The sequence below is a fragment of the Xiphophorus couchianus genome, chromosome 6 (assembly GCF_001444195.1).
Source record: "Xiphophorus couchianus chromosome 6, X_couchianus-1.0, whole genome shotgun sequence".
NCBI lineage: Eukaryota > Metazoa > Chordata > Actinopteri > Cyprinodontiformes > Poeciliidae > Xiphophorus > Xiphophorus couchianus.
Window position 1 is genome coordinate 20,006,155 of NC_040233.1, and position 21,551 is coordinate 20,027,705.

The window sequence follows — 21,551 nt, forward strand, 5'->3', positions numbered from 1 at the left end:
TCTATGAGATCACTGGGTTGCATTTTTTATAGAATGTGTCTCTAATTTAGTGAAGAAAACAGAAAAAAGTAGTTTCTTTTTCACTAAACAGGTGAATTTCTCCAACAATTTCAGTGCCACATTATTTTATAAAAGGTTATTTTATTTTAAGGCTTTTGATACTATCTGTGCTAATGGTGAAAATAAGTGTGGAAGATGCTGTAAATGCTGCAACCATTAGCAAAAATAATAGTTTCTTAAGCTTATGATCTGTGAAATATTTTAAAATAAAAAAACTCCAAAATGTATCCTAAATATAACTATCACAAAGTGCAGAGTAGCTCTGTCATAACACAAGCAGTGATTCCAGCAGTGAGTCTATTTCTTCTGTAATTTGCTGTTTTCTGAAAATAATACCAACACAGTTTTTCCAAAAACAAGACAAACTCTACAATCTGGATGTTTCCCTAACACTGTGAAAATAAGCCACAACACATTTTCAAGGATGGGAGGCAGATTTATTTCAAAAATTCTTATCATCCATGACTGTACAACAGATGCAATGAGTACAAATTATCCGTAATAGTCACACCTTGAACATGCTGAAAACAATTAGTCATCTTCAGATCACTATGAAAAGAATATAAATACATTTTAAAAAGCTCCTTATTGTGAACAACAAATGAGAAACATGGTATGCATCCAATACAGCGTGAAACACAGTATAAATCATGTGTAGATTTCACCCAAATGTACAATTAAAACAAATCACATTGTCATCAGGTGCCAAAAAATACGAGTTCAACTTACATTCATATTCATCTCTCTCCCTGCAGTGTGGCTGACTCACAGAAACATGAACATACAGCAAAATACAACAAAAAGAGACCATTTCATGTTCTTCCCTTCACATAACTGTATTTTATATGCACAATACAGAACAATAGATGATAAGCACACAATATACTGCGTTTGTCTGCATTTTTTAGAAAAGCAACCGTTCTGAGTTGAGAATATTCAATGCTCTTTGCATCTTGCAGTATTCTGGAGAATATTTATATCCTGCATTTTGATAAAGCACACACCAGGAGTGTGATGTTTGGATGAGGCAAACAAGCTGCAACACGTCTGAAAACATCTTCCTCTGCTGTCAGTCACTTCCCGCGTTGTTTCCTTTCACTTTAAACACACCTCCCTGATCAAGAGGATTTTGCTGGTATCCAGTGTCACAACGTCTTTGTGGATGGGAAAAAAAAGAAAATTAAGAAGGTGCTTTGAAATGTATTATTTTAGTCACATGTAAATGGTGGCTACCTTGTGAGACTCTTTTGTCTCAAACGTTTTACTATTTAAGATTTTTACCAATAAAGAATGCCCCTGATCATTCTCCCAGATAAAGACTGGTCTTAAAAGCAATGAGCTGCTGCTGCATGACTTTAAACAGGCAGCTCAAGCTCATGGATCCTCCAATTAGGATGAATACAAGAAAATATGCAAAGTACAAAGGGCCAAAAGACTGTCTATATATCTACCTATGAATATTTAAAATGCATTGATATTTAATTAACAACTTAATATAAGGAGTTTGCATGTTCTCCCTGTGCATGCGTGGGTTCTCTCCGGGTACTCCGGCTTCCTCCCACAGTCCAAAAACATGACTGTCAGGTTAATTGGGCTCTCTAAATTCTCCCTAGGTGTGAGTGTGTGTGTGCATGGTTGTTTGTCCTGTGTGTCTCTGTGTTGCCCTGCGACAGACTGGCGACCTGTCCAGGGTGAACCCCGCCTCCCGCCTGGAACGTAGCTGGAGATGGGCACCAGCAACCCTCCTGACCCCATTAGGGACAAAGGGTGAACAGAAAATGGATGGATGGATGGAACTTAATATAAGTTTGGAAAACATAAGAAAATACCTTTCAGACTGATTTGTAAAACATTTAAAAAAGCAGTTTCTGGGAAGAAGTTAAATTTGGACACTCCCACATTTATTCACACTTTAAAGTGACTATAATTACACGAAGATATATTCCATCAGGTGCACATAACGAGAATACTTTTACTCTGTATTTTGAGGGAGTTTTTCCCTTTTTAAACTTTTAAACATTTAGTTTGGTGTGACTGCTGAAGTGAGAATGAATTTCATGGTAACATCCAAAGAGATCAATGGGGCCATTAGAAAGAAGATTTCACAAGTTTAGAAGTTTTTAAGGGATTAAAAGTGGCCTCAATTTTTTTTAAATCACCCATTACATTATATTTCACATATATTTGTAAATCCAGAAATCAAGATCAAAACTCTCAACTAAAAACGCTAAACTGATCTGAGCGTATAAATCTATTGTGCCGAAAGAAAATCCCAAGATAAAAGATTTCTGTTCTCGGGCACTTGAGTACAACAGGAACAAAATGTCAGGCAAGAGTCAGATTGACTCTTATGGCCATTTGTACCCATAAAGTAAATCAGGGGAAATTTAAATGTCATTTGATGAAAAGTGCAGATGTTAGAGGGTCATATCCGTCCTTATTCCCAGACAGCCATCAGTGATAGCTGCAGAAAAATGGGCCTTACATTTTCTCCCAGATGAATAAAACAAAGCGTCATTTAGAAGAACACTGATTAAAGTCTTAAGCTGTTTAATTCAAATTCTCTGTCTCCTTTAAGGTAGATTTAAACATTTAAAACCTTGAACTGTTTCTGTGACTGTCATTATCTATAGTCACCTACAGGTACTTTTCAAAAGAAATAAGTAAGAGAGTTATGTTGATAAAAACGAAGTAAACACTGACCTTATTCAGTTGTCAATGTCCGATATGTGGTTCTCTATCTGCAATACAAGCAATTGAGGCATCAGTGCAATAATCTATAGAAATAGACAGTCTGACATATAACATTTTATTCAGTTGGTTTTGTAATTTAAGAAAAAAAAAGTATGAGGGATATGTGCAATTTTACTGTTTTATATGATCAGGCCACAGATGTAAACTTAATTCTGAAAATACAATGAGAGACTCCCTTATGAAACAATTTTTATATTTGTGTTTAGGAGGCATCCTCACTCTACCAACATCTGTTACATCTCAATTTGACGTAATGTGTTTACAAGGTTATCAAGAATTTCAAAAACCTCCTGAAGACATGGAGTATTTAACATGACCAGGTCAAAATTCACAAATATGTGCTTTGTCAAACTATGTGAGGAATTGTCTTATTGGTAAATATTACCATAAAAAACACCTGGTAAAGAAACCACTGCTTAAAATTTATACAACTAGATGGCTTCAGGTTGTGCCTCCGATCAAACAGTTTTTTATCTTGTATAAGTTTAAGGTGGTATTAATATCAAAAATGCATTGAAATTACTTCCTTTTTGTGTTTTCAGAAATTCAATAAAGGTTTCGTAATCTCAAATTGTGTCTATAAGGATATATATTTTAAATTGTACAAAGAAATGTATCATATCTCATATCACACAGAAGCATAAAACGGTTCTGTTTTAGTTAAAATTTTTCATGACCGGTCTTTGTACCACTTGGGATAGCTTACGGTAAATATTAGTGACTGGGCACAGATTCAACTCAGACTACAATTTCTGTTCATAGCCAAAGACGGTACATTGCTTTCATTTGAGAAAGTGAACAACCCACTCACTCCTCGCAGAGAGAGAGAGACTATCTGCTTCGGCTCCTCACCATGTCGCTGGTTCCTTCATCTTCAAAGTCATCCTCGCCTCCGTCCGTCATCTCTCCTGCCTCTACCTCGGCTGTTCCCTCCACCTCCTCTCCTCCAGAGTGGTCTTCGGCATCACCATGGAGACGATCACACACCTCCTCCTGTTTCCTCTGCATCTCTGGCAAAAGACAACGCAGACAGTAAGAGGCCGATGCCAGAACAAAACAGATTTTTTTTTTTTTCAGTTTTATAGAAGCGACATTTCCAAATTAGTTTGCCTCTTTTGTTTGTGTGTCTTTGTTCAATACTTTAAATTATGCAAACACTTTTTGTCTCTTCCAGTTAATATATTGACAGGCGCTCCTACAGCAGACAGGTTCTGCCCTCCCTCTCTGCTGTTTCTCACCGGTCTCGGAGCGATGTTGCCTCTCAATCTTTTCCAGCCTTCCCAGCAGTGAGTCGATCTTTGTCTTGATCTGCGACAGCTCCTTCTTGATGGTTAGGAGCTGGTCTGTCTTCACTGTGAGCACACATACATAAAGTTAAAAAGCATAGTTAATGTGAGACATTAACTTCACCAAATGCACATCAAAGACCTTTTAAAACCCCTTAAGACCTAAGTTTCAAATCTCCGCCTCAGTATTCTTGCTCATTTTAATGTACGTAGTTCTTTCAATGTCCTGTGAGAAAATATATTTGCCCATCTATCCATAACAAATAGAACTTTTAATTTCTAGAAATAATTAAAGGAGTGCCCCTCAGATTAATTTCACTCCCTGCTACATTGAGAATGAAATTACTGTAATAACCTGGTATTGGTTGGAAAGCGCAACATCTCATCTTTCAGAAACCGTTGAAATTTTTCAGATAGCGCAAAGTGTGGCGGAATTACGGTACTGCTAATTTGGGTGGATCGTCGCTGATATGTTCAGTCTGGAAGCTTTTAAGTAAAACTGGAAGCGAAAATCAACAAACATTATATGAAACGATTTGATTTGATTTGATGTGTGACTGTTTTTGAATATTTGATTTCTTTATTGCAGGTTAACAGCTTACCTGCAATAAAAAAGCATTTTGAACAACCTTATTGTGGAAAAATTGAAAGAAGTGGAGCAAAGAGAAGGTCAGTCTGGTCTTTTTCGAAGTGAATTTCTCCCAGTTTTGTGAAGCGAATGTTACCACCACCATACTGTATTTACTATAATATACCATAACTGTAACAGACAGCATTTCAAAGAAGCGTTTAAATCCACTGCATAAAAAGAGATATGGCCATTTTTTATCACCATCTAACAGTAGAAATTAGAAAGATAGAGAACAGAACCGCTAGTTTCAGCAAGTCACCAAAGTCATGAATCCATGAACCCACATGAAATGGGAGGTGAAAGGTCGCACCGGGTCATAGAGAGAGAATATGATTCATCGCCTGTGAATTATTGCAATAAAGTTGTACAGTTTGAACTGGAGCAGAAAACAACTACTGAAAATATTGTGCACATCTTAAGACGCAAAGCAGCCCAGACCGTCAATCTACCACCATTACACTTGACTTGTGCAAATGTTGTTCTCACAGTTTTATGTCAGCCTGATTAAATTCTTGTTTATTGCATTTTTTTTTCTTGGCTTCTGTGACCTGCATTTGAGATTAACTGACCTATGTTTCTATTATAGAAAATTACAGTTTTATTACAGAAATGAAGTAGTGTTTCTTTAACTGCTATTAAGGAAGTTGGACAAAACGAAATAAATTTTCTTTTTTTAGCATTTGTCACAAAAACAATCTGAAATTTTTGAAGCTGGTAAAGGAATAAAGCTATGTTGATGTGAGAGAGAAATGGCAATCAATGGAACTTTCTGACCTATATTTAGGTTTCAGATACAATTCTAGAAATATTTTAATCAGATTATGATTCAATATTTTTTTCTTTATCTTTATAGCACTATGTAGAAAAAAGTTAATTCAAGGAAAATAGATCAAAATAAATGGGAAAGAATTTCTGAAAATGGTCAAATGCTTCTATAAATATAGGTAATTTTGTCACCTTAATATTTTACTCAAATGTACTTACTTTTTTTCATTTGCAAAGCCTTTGTTCCCTGGTCACAGCTTTTACTTTGGCGAGTACATTCTTTTAAGGAAAACAACACAAACAACACCAAAGTTGTAGCAATCCATAATAATTAACTCTCTCCAAGCAAAGCAGGAAAAATTCATTAGTGGAATGAAAAAGGGGGAGAAAAAGTAAACATACGTTTAGGACCAGTGATGGACGAGCCAATATTGATTGAAGAGGAGGAGGAAGAGGAAGAAGAACAGGCTCTGACCGGAAAGGAGGATTTGGCTCTGCGATTGGACGGAACAACTAGCCGAGAACGTTTAATGGGGATGACGGCTCGGGTCGGGGGCGCCACGCGGCCGTGGTACTCGAAGAGTCTGAAGGCACAAGAAACCATCAAGCTGGGAAACAGAAATGTTTAAACAATTCTAAAATGTAGAAAGAAAAGATGTCTTACATGGAGAAAAGTAACTCATGGTTGAATATAAACAAAAAAAATGCTGTTTATTGCCTCATTCACTTAGACTGAGAAAGACTCGCAAAGTATCAAGATAGACTTTAAAACTGCCACATTTATAATAAAATCCACCTCAACTTGTTAAAACAAGCCAAATTCCCCTTACATTTCACAGAAAACTGCAGATTTCAACTCTCCTATAAATAAGAAACCAGGGAGGAAGTAAACAATCTGCTTAAAATGTCAAAAGTAGGAAAGGTCTCTGCCTTGCTGGCGCAAATGACCAGCCAGGGGACTATCTGACATTCTACGGATAAAAGCATCATTAGCAAGGAGAGGGGAAAAAATCTCCTCAATATGACATTCATTAAGGCTATGATAATGCATTTACTACTCAGATGGAAATGAGGGTTATTCTGCACAAAAAATGGAAAATTGACAGGAAGGATTTTTTCACTAAAGGGCAACAATATCACAAGAGAGGCACTTGCTGACGAAGAAGTGATAGGTTGAAGCTTTTTACATACCTGCTGTAGAAATCATCTCTGTAGTAGTCATAGTCAAACTCATAGCCACTGTGGACAAAAATAAAACAAGCATTGTTTTCATTGTGTTCTGTGCATACATTAGGAACAAGAAAAGAAACATAAAAAAGGAGGTAAAATCTGGAACATTGGCATTTAGGCTGAATAATGTATTCAGTGGTGTTTTTTAAAGTAAGAGGCTGACATTTTGGAAAAATGTCATCGTCTTATTAAAGGTTTTATTAGAGAAGACTCTTGATTTGAGTATACATGAGGTGTACTGTCACTCAAAAGGGTTTTAAAAGCATATGTTACTTTATTCATGTAGACCAGTTCTTTTGTGATTATGATTAATGTAGCTGTCAGGAGCATTAATAATATTTGAAAAACATTTTTTTTTGAGAATTCAGTGAGGGAGACTATCGGTCACTGAGCGGACAAAGAACCTAATAGTCACAAAGATACAGCTCCAGTTTTAACTGGATGATCAAGAACGTGGCCAGACAGACACGGTAGTCTGCTTGAATTTAACAGAAATACAGCCGAGAGATTGTCAGATTGTGAGAAACAAGGTTTTAGGCTGTACTCCAAACATCATTCTAGGAGAAAAACAAACAAAACTCACCACATGGCTAACACCATTTCTACTGTGAAGCATGGTGGTGGCAGCATCATGCTGAGATTGTGGGGGGTTTTATACCAGAAACTGATAAACCAGTCTGCATACAAGGCAAAATGACAGCAGCCATATATATATAGAGAGAGATAACCTGCTTTACAGTGCTCTGGACCTCTGGCGAAGTCCATATTTCAACACAGAAATGACCTGAGGCAAACATTCAAAATATCAGAGGAAGGCTTCAGGAGCCGCCTGTAAATGTCTTTTAGTGGCGCAGCCAGAGCTCGGAGTTAAATTAGATATCTGTGTGCTGAGGCTGTCCATCCAACCTGACTGAAGTTGAGAAAATATACAGACAAATTGTAGAAAATACCCCGAAACAGGTCTGCCACCCAAGAAACATGCCATACCAAGAAACACTTGAGGCTGTGATTGCTGCCAAAAGTACCTCACATAAGAACTAAGCCATTGCTGTGAATACTTATGTGTATTTGAATTGTTTACATGAAAAAATCCAGATGGATCTGAAAATATATTTTCAGTTTGCCATTATGGGCTAGTTTGCACTGGATCCCTGAACTGACTGCTGTGTTGCTTAGTATTCATGATGCTGTTTGTTCACTAATGTTGTCTAAAATACCTCTGAGGTCTTCAAAGCCCAACTGTCATACTGTCTGATTTTTTATTTTGTTTATTCTTTTTTTTTTTTTCTTTGGCTACTAATATACGCCACAGTTTTCAACTTTTTATTTCCATAGCTGCATTTGAAAATCCTGCACCGTTTCTTTCCATTTCACGTTGATCACAAACAAACTGCAATAAAGTATAAAGAAGCTATTAGCTGTTATGTGACAAATTGTGAAAAAAAACAACAAATTCTTATGGCTGACATCAGAAATTAGCAAACATTCTTGTCAGACTATTTGCTTTTTCTCATCTTCAGCAGGTGATTGGACTGTACTGGTTTTTATTAAGACTGCAATTTAAATACTAATAAGAGCAAACATTTTGTTGCCAGCATTTGAAATAATATAATATAACATAAATGAATTATGCTACATTGCATACTAATAAAATATATAACTTTGCAGATACAATTAGCATTATGTTGCTTTGAGGGGTTAATGTGGTGGAATACACAAACAAAAAAGTTTAATTTCTCTGAATTATTTCTTTGGTCTTTCTCTAGACTAATGTTTTATTGTTCGATCTGCTTGATTTTGCATTCCAACAGGTAGGATTTGCAAAATATGAAAGCACCTTTTAATAATAACAGGAATGCCTCACAATCCAAGCCCCACCCTCAAAAGTTTCACCTCCATCCTGCAGTAAATTATCATCTGTGTTTTCATAGAAACACCAAAAAGTCCAAAACGTTCCCTGTATCTTCTGCATTAATTAAGATAAATTAAGATAAGTCAACAAACTTGTGGCTTCATTCAACATTTCTACAATACAAACGAAAAAGACAAAATCATTACTACAAAGCTATAACAAAAGATGACTTGTATTTTTGTGTTTAGCTCTTTAGCTTTTTGCGCGTAAAGAAAAGGGAAGACGTGTAACATACGCAAAGAGAACATTAAAAAGCACCAACATAGACTTCTGCATTTCCTTCTCTTTGACTGCAGACAATGAGAAGATGATCCGAGTTGACAACAAAAAAATCTGAAATGAAACACTGAAATAATATAAACTCATCACACACACCTGTAAATGGATGAGAGAGGTCTCTTGGAGAGGATCTTCGGTCTGTATGGCTTTGGTTCTCCTGCCATGTTGATATCTGGAAGTAAACACATGGTTATTCAGACAAAACATGTCATCAGCAGGGAAGCCATGTCAGCTTTAGGTTTTTAATGATCAATCTTAATCTTAGTTCTTTTTTCAGCAAAACAGAACCACTGTATAGTGCTACCACCACCATGCTTAACAGTAAGTATGATGGTATTAGACTTGAAAGCCTTACATTTACGTTTACATTCTTTAATTCAAAGAATGTAAACCATTAAAAATACTCACAGCAACTTTTAGCTTTTATTAAATTCCAAAAATATAAATTTTACTGCCATAGATTCTTTCTTAGAATTCTGACCCTCTGAGGTTATGGTTATGTAAAACTTGTTAAGTTTACTAGTCTATGACATAAATAAGTGTTGGTGGTTCTTCGTACTCATCCTTTCCTATTTTATTTCATTTGGGAGCTGTAATGCCGGTCAGAACTTTGGACCTTGGACATTTTTAGGTGATCTAACATGACAATAATCTCAAATTCACATTGAGATTTAGGAGGGATAACATGGACTAGCGTTATGTTTCTGTAAAGTCCCAACCTCGACTGAGCTTAAAAGTCTCTGTTTGTTTATAATAATGTGTCTCAACATTAATTTTGAGCTTTTCCATGTAGGCAAAAGTAAAATAAAAAAAACTCAAAATTAAAGTAATTGTCTGTGGGAGAATAAAATTTAGATTTAAAAAAAAACTGGAAAAAGACACAGGAAGACATGCAAGCAATTTAAAATGTAAATCAATAATCTTCAAATTGTGGGAATCTGGAGAAACCAGTCAGGTAGAACAAGAAAATGTTTGGGATACAAACAAAAACCCACAAAAACCTTCAGCTGACATACAGGATTATCTGGAAAAAAACAGCGTGACTGCTTCAAGGAGACAGTTGAAGATAAACGAGAGCAACACATGATCCAGAAGAATGGTATTACTAAGCTGGTGCTACAAAGCATTCTGCTTCCAATATGCTGAGTGATAGTGACAAACCTAAAAGCCAGACTAGACCAAAACTGAACTTCCTTGGCATGACAAGTTGATTACTGATGTTTTGGGAATGTGGAGCTTAAAAAAACTAGAGTGGCAAAATGAATTAAGCAAGTTGGAAAACTTGCATTCATCATCCTGAAAGCTGCGAATAAGACGTACTTGAACGCTTCAAAATGAGAATTATTCCAAACACAATCCCGAGATGACTTTTTATTGGCTACAGCAGGAAGATGAGAAGGTTCTGGAGAGGTCATCTCAGACTTATGATATAACTGAGCTACTTAGGGGAGAATAAACTCGAGGACTTACAGGAACTGGGGGCTTTTTGCCAAGAATAATGGGCAGCTTTACTGTCTGAGAAGATTAAATTCCTCACATCGACATCCAGCTCTTGATGTTAAAAATCTCATTAGTTGTTTGCTGAAAGAGCTCCAAAAAATGATTGCAATCCTAAAATTGTTGTGAAAGTCATGTCTGTGACGATTGTTGGTGAACCACTGATTGGAATTATATGTTACAATTACAGATTCTCAAGCACTTTTAAACCTCCATGACTTCATGTATTAAAAATAAATTATGCTTTATTTCTTTTAGATTTTCCTGTGAGTTGTATGAATCTGACAGTTAGTCAGTGTGGAGCATATTACAGCAAAGAAATACAAACTGTAATAATGAAATGATAGCATAGAGAAATGTTTCCCAACCCTGGTCCTCAAGGCACACTGTCCTACATGTTTTAGAGGTTTCCCTGCTTTAACTTGCCTGATTCAACTGACTGCAGTTCAACAAACACCTGTTAATCAGTCATCAATTGAAATCAGCTGGACTGAAGCAAGGAACTACCTAAAACATGCAGGGCAGTGTGCCTTGAGGACCAGGGTTGGGAAACACTGGCATAGAGAAATGTTTCTAGGTAAGTTGGTATTTTACACATATGCAATTATTTAAAGTGTAACTAACCCCCAAAATAACTTTTTTGCATATAAACTGTGTAAATAGGTTTTGAATTTTGACATTTTTGTGTAAATTTGTTTAATTCTACATTATTTTTGCCTAAAACCGTCTCAGTGCTGCCCACCTTAGAACAAACAATGCCTAATCAATTGATTTCTCCAAATGGTACGGATTTACTTCACCCAGCCCCAAATTCAGGTATAAAACCATACCACTCAGACTCACAGTTTTTTGACAAAAAGTCTCTAAAGATGTCTGGAAAGTATCAGTGCTTCTATCGTTCTGACCACATCAGTTTGTGACCTTATGATTTAAGTTATGCAAAACGACGATGGTTAAAGCGCACCGGCTGGTCCACATCCAAATTGTTTGGCTTTATACAGGCATAGTCAAAGTCTGGATGTAAAAACTGATTGAAATGCTGCAGGCTGACCTTGAACAAGTCATTAATGCTAAAAAAAACCCAAAAATGGCTCAGCCAAAACAACTCAGCAAGGAAAGTGAGCCAGATTGTGATGTAAAAGACTACAGCCAGTTTTCTGAAATGCTTGACAGCATTTGTTGTTGTCAAGAGGGACACAACCAGAACATTAGGTTGCATTTCAAATTTCTTTAAAGTATAATTGAATTCTTTCAACATGTCAACTCTGTTTTATATTAAATTCAGAAATGCTATTTTGGATTTATATCGTTTTAACTTGCTTGAATAACAACTCAGATCCTGAACATTTTCTGTTTACAAAGTTGTTAAAAAGATGTATTGTCACAACAGGAAAGAAGCCAAACTTTGAGATGACAGCAAATTTCATTAGTGGAAAGAGCCAGATTATGCAAGACAGAAAAAAAGCTCAAAGTCAGTGTTAGGACAGAGCGGGGAAAAAACAACAACAAAGAAATCTCCTTTAAGTGCATTAGGGAGAGTACTGTGACTGATCTGTACGCTGGTCACGGCTCCCATCATGACTGACATCCCCTCTCTACCTGCCAAGAACTGTGCTGCATTAAAGCCGGCATGTATCATTGCATTCAGTCTGTCAAGCTTGCTGTCAGCGCCTCTGCTCAAAATCAGCTCAATATTCCTTGAGTGCTGCTCAAGGGCATATACAAAAACACAAACAACCTTTTTAAAAAAACTCACTGATGATAAAACATCTGCAGCTCTAGGGATTTGGCTGTTGAAACATGCCACAACAGGGTCTGAAGTTAAGTCAATGTACCTGAAGGTGAAGCAAGTGCATAAGATGATAATAAGTCCTCAGCTGCAATGTTAACATTCTGAACTTATGAATTAGAAAGCCTGTTAGATAGGTTTCCATTTTCCTCCGGTGTTTCTTTTCTTTCAGAAAACATCTAGATCTTTATAAACACTTTCCGTAAACTCGCCACAGTGCATCCTTTCCTCATCTGCTCTCTTTCTTTAGATTGCCTTTATTTCCTCTTCCCGTCCCTAATAGACTAATGGAGTGGGGATGTGTCGGCGGCTCCGAGGTGCTTGGGGACAGCTGTACCATTATCATTAGGACAGAGGAAGACGTGAGCAAGCTTCACATTGTTAGAGTGTCTTCTCCTCTAGTTCCCCACTAGGATTATCAAAGAGTGAGCGGAGCACTAAAAAGCACTCTAAAACGACCACCTCCATCCCTCCACCCCCTGGCAGACACAAACACACACAGAGCCTCTGATTAATTACAGTCATTATTCTAATCATAGTCAAAAGTGGCATGAATATGGGTGTGTGTGCTTGCAGACAGACTTGTTTGCCCGAGCATCCATAAAAGTTGAGACTGGATGAAGAGCACAATGAGACTGTGTTGCTAAGCAATAGCCACTTAGGACTTGATGGATACTATAAACTATGAGCAGCATCACATTGAGGGGGGAATTAACAGGCTATTTATGATTGAACCATTATGAACTGGTTGGCTGCAGCAGGACCCGGCAGCTACCAACTCAAGGTGTGACAGAGAAATATGAGAAAGTTGACTATTCCCAAAGCGAGTGACTATTGAGGGGTTCTCTTGCTCAGGACAAATTGCTGGAAAAACAGCTATAAGGAATCACTTTTAGACTCTGATATCTGATGCCTGCAAACCTGCTTTGTGGATTGCAAGACTAGTAAGAGCCGAGCAGAACAGAGCATTATGAGTCCAGTGATGTATCACTAAAGTGACCCATAGTCAGTTGTTTTACCAAAACTAAACTTTGTTTCATTTAGTCTCGGTTTTATTAGTTTGAGGAGATGTTGTTTTTAGATGTGCAGCTATTAAAGTTGGAGTTTTTTTAATTGTCTAAGGAAAAAAAAAATGAAATTCACTTTTTAAATGTAAAACGATTCTGTATAATTGTGTGTGTGTGTGTGTGTGTAGGGGCGTGTGTGTGTGGAACACTACTACTGTAGGTCTTTGAGGTAAATTTTAATGTTCTCTACATTGTTCAGTGGTGCTGTGTTTTAGAACAATACAAGATGTTTCTCTGATAGTAACGTAAAACAGCAGAATGTTAGTCCCTCTAAGATTTAAGAAGTTATTCATTCAAACTGGACAAGATTGCAGCATCCATTAAACACTGAATTCTTTCTTGTGAAATGTTCACGTAATGAAGTCTACGCTTACTTTTTATGTATCTTGGGAAGGCAAAGTCATTAAATTGTACTTCATAAAAAATAAGAAGTACCTGGAGAGAACCCACACACAAACTTTATCCAGAAAGAGTAGGGTGGGATTGGAACCCATGACCTTCCTGCTGCAAGGCAATACCACTACTAGCTGTTCCACAATGCAGCCCGTTTTATTCCAGTTAGCTGAAATAATTTGATTCAGACACTTCAGCTAATCGCAAACATCAGCCTGAGAAAAATTTGCTAAAATCCTCAGTTTAATATGTTAGATGTTTAAAGAGTTTCTTGCTTTTCACACATTTTAAGGTCACCAAACAATAAGTCTGTGGAGGATAAAATATGATTAGGAAAATAAGGAAATCACTCAATCAGAATATCTTGGACAAAGGTTTGCAAAGACTGTAACTCAGAGCACCTGCAACACAGCAAGCTCTTTCAGATTTAAAATCTAACCTACGGACTTTAGTACAAGTTTTTTATACCAAGGAACAGAAGTGCAAAAATATTTATAAGACAGACTGTGAGAGCTACAGTAGCTACTCTACAGGCTGCTGTGAGAACTAAGCTCTTTATCTTTTGTCTCTTGTAGCTGCAGACTGAGCTCTGACAGATGACCTACAGAGTGGCAAAGCAGAGAAAGCTTATTCCACACAGAGTCCGTAGGCATGATAAAATATATTACAAATACCATAAAGTTCAACAGTTATGAGACTTTAGCAAGATACAAAACATCCCATTAAAACTTCTGTAAAATTAAGAGCTGGGCTTTGCTTCAGCTCAGTTTTTCCATTTCTGAGTTTTTTATTCAGCCTTTGGTGAATTTGCTGGTAATTGCTTTTTTGTAGTAGTTATGTTCAGTTCTGATCCATTTTTTTTTTAAATATGGTCTCTCATAATCCTAAAGCACATGTTAGAGCAGTTCAAATATGTAAAGATTATCAGTCTCTTTCTTACTGTAGAGTCACATCCTTTCAGATCATATAACAAGAAAGGATGTTGCCTATTCTATTGTGACATTTTAAGGTCTATAAAGATTTCTTTTAGTGTCCTGCTGTCTGGGCTAAACTGCTTGGAAAGCCAGACCAGACTATGTTAGTAGATGCTGTCAATATCTTCCACTTGTAGACTCATAAATTATTTTTTGAAACATCTTCAAATCTTTTACCAGGTTTGATTGAGTTTGGTAAAATCTGTTGATTTTACAAATTGAGGAGGCACAGCAAACTAAACATCTTATGTCTAAACAGTTAAGAAGGAATGCTCTCATCACACGTAGAAACCAAAGCTACACACCTGGTGTAGTTTAGGAGAGTGCGAGGTAGAAGTGCCTGCCGTTCACAGACACAGAGGGTTGTATTCAGGTCTTAAATCTCCTTCCTTCGGGTGGACATGGCATTGTCAATCATTTTAATGAGACCAACAAGTTAATAATGAGTTTTTCTTTCACTCATATGCTTCCTCATTTATTCCTTATTGTTTGATTCTTTAAAAGAAAACGGCAGAATTTACAGAATTTTTAACAGCAGAGACAGAAGCTTAAAATCTTCATTACATTAATTTGCTGGTCGTTAGACTCTAAACCTTGTTTATAAAAAGGAACATTAAACTTTAAATAGAGAAGCAAAAGGACCGAAGGCATGGATGAAAAACACAATGGATTCCATTTAGCACTTAATATTTAATTGAAGATGCTGTGTTCCCTTGTTGGTCTCACTATAATGAGGGATTATGTCCAAATGGAAAGCTGCTAAAATACAAAAAAATGCTGTACACAATTTCTTTGGCTATTGATTTGCAGTAATTCTTTTTCCATAAACATACAACTGTGTTTTGTTTTTCAATCCAGGCTTTCTGAAAGTATAAAACCTTTTACCATATTCTACATGCTGTGCAGGAAACGTTGACATTCTCTAACTCTACATTTCTACTAGCAGGGACATTTGAAGGTCACTTTTACTTATTTACCTCAGATTTTGTTTATCTTGGTTCTTTTTTCTGCTCATTTCTATTAACATTCATTTGAATTCTCAGTATTTCCATCATAAACCCTCAAATGCTTTTAAAAAATAGCAAGAATTACTGACAAATAGAGCTGCAATGAGGTACTGGGTTCAAATGCTGGTCTACATGGAGTTTAAATGTTTTGGTATTCTAGCGTCCTCCCAGTCCAAAAACATTGACTATAGTTTGTCCCGAGTGTGTGTGTACGTGTGTGTATGGTTGGATATAATCACCAGCCCTCCCTGGAATCAAGGACACGTGGATATAAACAATGAACTGATGAGAAGTAATTAAGGGACCATTTAGCCTAACTGTGGCATTAACATCGTTTGTATCAATGTCAGTTATTTTTTTTCTCTCCTATTATAAATTCATGTACTGTTTTAAAGAAAGTCCCATCTGGATTATCAATTTAGTTTCCTTTTAATTTTCATTTTATTCTCAAATAGTCCGTTTTTAAATGAGTCATAGTGTTTTTTATAGGACTAGCTCCAGGTTTATGAGACCCCAGTGTAACTTTATCTGCCTCCAACGGAAAAGATGAGTTTTTATTCATCCAACCCGGATCCCTGAAGAAGACAGCCATCTCCACCTCAGGGCCCCCGACTCACTTAAGACTCATTTATATTAATGAAGCCGAGCCTGTGAGTACATTGCTCTCTTAGTGAGGGCGTATTTGTCTGTTTCCACTTACCTCTGTGTGCCCCAGAGCGGTGATTATTAGATGGACTGGGCAAACGCAAACAGGTTAATCTCAATACCTCCAACTGGTAATTCAGATTGTTTTGAACCAAATATCCACAAAAGTGTCAGAGGTTCAATGGTATACAAATTGTATAAAGACTGTTTAAAATGTCGTGACATTATCACCATAAACTTTTATGTAACTTCTTAGGATTTTATTTAAAAGACCAACACAAAGTAGTGCATGAATTTGGAAGATGGCCTTCAAATGTTCTGCAAATAAAAATCTGATAAGTTTGGTATGCATTTGTATTGATGCCCCCTGAGGAAATATTTTTGTAGAACCACATTTTGTTTCAGCTACAGCTACAAAGCATTTGCACATCTAGAGACTGAATTTTTTTAATGATTTTTCTTCTTTCTTTTAAAATAGCTACAGTCAGATTAAATGGAGACCATCCAAGAACTTCAAACTTCAAGATTTGGGTTTGAACTTTAATGGGTTAGAATGTCTAATGCATTAGACCATCCTAATAAATTAATCTGTTACATGTTCACGGTACTGCTGGAAAGTGAAACCCCACCCTAATCTCATGACTTTTTCAAACTGGCACACGGTGTGCAGTTTCAAAAAGCACACAGTATTAGAACGTGTTGCACTAATAGAGCTCTGCATCATTAAATCTTAATGTTAATTCACACCAAGTGATTCTGGTTACATGCCAGACTGCTGGACTTGTTGCTGCATCCCCACAGGATCCCAGTCCAACAATAAATAGACAGCGGGTTACAGCAATTGATGGGCTTTTTATTGGAGTCAAACGCTGAAAAAAGGGAGGAGGAGGACAGAAAAGAGACAGCTGGGAAAACTCATAAATGTGTAAAAATGGAAGAATTAAACGTCACTCCCAGCAGGGGTCAGACTGCATGATGTTGCCAAAAAATATCAGAGGCTGCTTCATGTGTATCGCAGGCTGGGCCGGATTTTAGCAGGGGCTTACAGGGGCTGCAGCCCGGGGCCCCGGCATTTCGGGGGCCCCGAAGGATGTTTTATATTTTTGTGAATGGATAGTGTCAGAATTTAATCAATGACTACGATGATTTTGACAGCACCGATGAAAAATGTTCCAATTTGTTCTGGCAAACGTCCATCTTGAATGCTTGCTTGTTATTGGTCCACTTTTGACGCATCTTACGCATTGGGGAGGAGGAGCGTCAAGGGAATATTATTTTACAATGGCGGACAACAGAAAATATGACAGCGGAGCGCAGAAAAGAAGGAAGAGAAAAGAAAAAGAGCATCGCGCCAAAGAGGCGACAAACAAAATGCCTAAACTGACAGGCTTTTTTAAACCTGTTAGCGGAGATGGAGCAGAAACATCATTATCCCCCGCTTACCAAGAACTTTAAAACCAAAGAAAAAGTTTGAGTTTTGATATATTCCACTTGTACTTATATGGACTTGTAAATGCTGGGGATATTTGTATAAATATATATCGTTTTACTCGCTTTGCTTTGTAAAAGTATATTTGAGCATTGCACTTTCTTGCACTCAATCTGTTTTATAGTTTGTGTTGAAGTCCAGGCAACAATAACTATTCAGTGATTTTATTTTGTGATGCAAGCATCATATTCTAGTTTCAACCCCAACATGTGGTTTAGTCTTTCTAGAAAAGAGTTCAGAGTTGTTTGTAGTTTGTGACAACTGGCTTATTAAAGTTGTAAGTTGTCAAAACTTACTGTTCGGTCATTTTCTGCTCATCCTCTAAAACAAAACAAACACATACAAAAAAATATATATATATTTTTTTTTTTTTTGACTCTAGCCCAGGGGCCCCCATCCTCCTAAATCCGGCCCTGATCGCAGGTCATCTTCAGAGGTGGGTACAATGAGTTAAGGTAACTTGAGTAACTGTAAAAAATGCAGTCTTATTGCTGCACCAAATTAATTTTATTTTAACTTCTTATTTTTGGAATAAAACGTCTCTTACTAATGACCACTGATCTAAGCTCACAACCAGAGATAAACAATATTAGCCAAGATGTGAACCTGGTTTGCACCAAACATGTCTTCTGTCCAGCAATCTGCTGGACAGAAGAAACACATCCACATAGCATGATGCTGCCACCACCATGTTTCAGGGTGAAGATGTTGTGTTCACAATGGATTGTTTCCATTTTTAGGTGGATGAGAATGTAAGTTTGTAGTTGTGCCACTCTTAAATGAAATTACGCACATGTGGATGGTTTTTAATAAGGTGACTTCTGAAAGTGGGTTGGCGGCACTGGATTTTATTTAATGATAGTAGAGTGAAGTGGCATAAATGCAAACGCATGCCACACTTTCCAGATTTTTATTTATAAACCTGTTAGAAGACCGTGAATCACTTTGCTACATAGAAGGGTCTAATACATAAAATACTGATAACCGTAGATGGAGGCTCAAGGAATACAAATAGCTTTGTTCGGAGACTTAATTTTTTTTTTGTATGAACTTTATGTTTATTTATTGTTGCTACTGTTGTTGCTGGTTTTGTTCTTTTATGTATTTTGTTGCAGCACAACATAAATTTGTCCTGTGGGAGAAATAAAAAAACAACAACCTTGAAAGCACTGCAGCTGTTTCTGTTGAGCCAAGCACAACTTCCAGAGAAGTTACTTTAACATTGATCAATAGACTTTAGGCCTTCTGCTACTATTTTGTGTCGTTCAGGAAGAGTGAAGCAGCGGTGCGCTGTCTAAACGTTTAACACATAAACGACCTTGTGGTAAATGCTGTTTGGAAAATAAAACAGGGGAGGCTGTTTTCCTTCCTCCTCTTTTGGCTGAACAGAATTTTTGGCACAAAATGGATCACTCCTCGCAAAGAGGAAGCTCCATCGCCTCGATGATACGCATCCTGAGAGCAGGTGAGCTGTGTTTGATAAAGAGATCATTCAGGGTAACTGCATGAATGCAAATGTGCACCTGAGGGACGCCTGGCATGACACCGCTCCACAGATTCCACCTACAGCCTGTAAATCTGACAGCTGGGACTTGTATTAATCTCCCATCATGGTTCAAGGGCAGGGTCTCTTTTATTGCACCTGTGAGTGTCAGCTCGCTCTGGGCTCAGAGACCGACGGCTCCGATCGAGGAGAAGGCACAGTGAGTGAAAGTGGGCTGCAGTTTTAGCTGGAATTTTATGTGTATTCAAGCATGGAGACATTTACTGTAGCTGTCAAAGCAAAGCAGGATGAAATCAGAGTTTGATGTACCCGTTACAATTATACCACAAGCTAGGCACACTTTCTCACATAAACAACATTTACATAGTCAATATATCAATTTGTCTAAGCTTGTAAGGTTCTTGAGTGAACTAAAAGATCATTTGAAACAAAATTTGCATTTTTCTATAAACTAAAACTAGGATAAATACACCAGGCAAGCCAATTTGCCGCTCTACAGCCCATTTGAGGTAGAATTTACCGACCTAAAATCTAAATGCAGAGCTGAGCTCTCTGAAGTTTTTTTTTTTTTTAAAGCAAGTAGGGCTGTGTTTCTGCTCACTCATCAGTCAGGCACAGGATGTATCCTTGGACATGCTATACAGCACACTTCCATATAAATACTGCAGTTACTTTCCCTTACATTTGCTGCATCATATTTTAATAAAGCTGAATTCTTAAGCAGTTCTTTCCAAAACCATAAATTAATTGAGATTTAAGCTTGAAAGGTTTCAGTTTCTATATCTCATTAATTTTCTTCAACGCATCAGGAGTTGAAGCATCCTAAGCAGTACCAGAAACTGCTTTTTGTCCATTTCCAAATGGCTTTTCGACCTCAGAACAACCTACTCTCATTTTCCCTATATGTGCTTCAAAATGAAAAAAAAACAACTAAATCCATACAAATTACTTTGTTAGTTTAGTTACTGTATCCCTGACTATAAAATTGAAGTCATATTTAAAAAAATTTCTATCATCTTTGCCACCAACATTATACTGCTTTACGAGACTGAGCTTTTTTTTTTTTTTTTTACCATTTTTGTGCAGCTGTGACTTTCCTTTATGCCTTTTTGAGTTTTTCTAAGGTAATTTTGATGTATGGAAAGTTGAAGTTTCAACACATCAAAGAAAACTCAACACTCTGCACAGGTGGAATCTGATGACAGCACTCAAACCTTACTGATTGACTGGAATCGACTTGTTGTTTTCAGCTTTCAGTCTCTTCAGGTGGATGTTTTTGTTTAAAAAAAACACACTTACAGAACAAATACATCCATGCTACCTTACAATACGAGTATTGTTGATTTTTTTAAATTAACCCATAATAAGCATATTGTCTAAATCTGAAGATTCAGATGATTTAAACTTTCATCTTTCCTGTAGCTTCTAAGGGATTTCCATCTTTTTCTCCATTTTGGCATCTTTTTATTATGATGCAATAACTTGGCTTTTATGTGCAATGCTGTGAAACACATGAAGCCGGTCCGGTACATCCACATGTCCACAGGCTCATTAATCTCTGCAAGCAGCTGGCAAACAAACTGCCAGCTGCTTGAAACCACTTGTACATCTGCTCCAAAAAGTCAGTGTCTCCCTCATGAGGTGACTGTAGAAACGTGGATCTTTAAAAAATATCTTTGGAGTGCAACATCGTCCATGTTCCATACATCCAGCGTTCCTGCACATGTTTTATTCCAAACTTCCAGACTCAAATTTACAGAGTTCTCAGTCCTCATTATCCATGAATTATAAATTTGTGGAAGATATTTCTGCAGTGACCAGGCTTTAAATGCAGAACCTCTACAAACCAGAGATAGCCAGAAAGAAGAACATGGAAGGAAGGATCCTATTTGACCTAAATATACCTGAATGTCATTGTTTTACAAATTGCTTAGAAATTATGTGAATTATTAACTTGCATTTCAATGGCAATACTTCTTAATTAAGATAAGTCTTGTTCAACATTTGGATCTCAAACTCATCAGAGCTGAAATTTCCAAATAATAAATGTAACTCCATGAACAAATATCCCTTCAGCAGTCAATATTCAATTTGATAGGTAGCACGAGTCTTGCTCACAAAACTTCAGTAATGTCAAATATTTTATTTCTAAAGGACTAATTAAGAAGTTTGAGGAAATTCAACATGTTTTCAAACAACTTCAACAGAATCCCTAGTCGTGCATATCATTGCTTTTCGTTATTGAAAAAGAATGACAAACTTTTCTGCA

General features: G+C 36.9%; 1 protein-coding gene across 5 annotated transcripts in view; it reads right to left on the reverse strand.

The window, feature by feature from the left end:
• Window positions 1–475: 475 nt before the first annotated feature.
• LOC114146990 (RNA-binding Raly-like protein) overlaps window positions 476–21,551 on the reverse strand; it is a 65,446-nt gene continuing 44,370 nt past the window's right edge. For 4 of the 5 annotated variants that reach the window (XM_028021490.1, XM_028021491.1, XM_028021493.1 and 1 more), the window contains 8 exons: window positions 9,014–9,089; window positions 6,688–6,735; window positions 5,899–6,080; window positions 5,716–5,775; window positions 4,053–4,166; window positions 3,667–3,824; window positions 2,764–2,801; window positions 476–1,214 (listed from right to left, as the gene is read on the reverse strand). In XM_028021490.1, the coding sequence (XP_027877291.1) occupies window positions 2,769–2,801; window positions 3,667–3,824; window positions 4,053–4,166; window positions 5,716–5,775; window positions 5,899–6,080; window positions 6,688–6,735; window positions 9,014–9,089 (671 nt within the window). In that variant the 3' untranslated portion in view covers window positions 476–1,214; window positions 2,764–2,768. The remainder of the gene's footprint in view (window positions 1,215–2,763; window positions 2,802–3,666; window positions 3,825–4,052; window positions 4,167–5,715; window positions 5,776–5,898; window positions 6,081–6,687; window positions 6,736–9,013; window positions 9,090–21,551) is intronic. The other variant, XM_028021494.1, reaches the window with a different exon arrangement.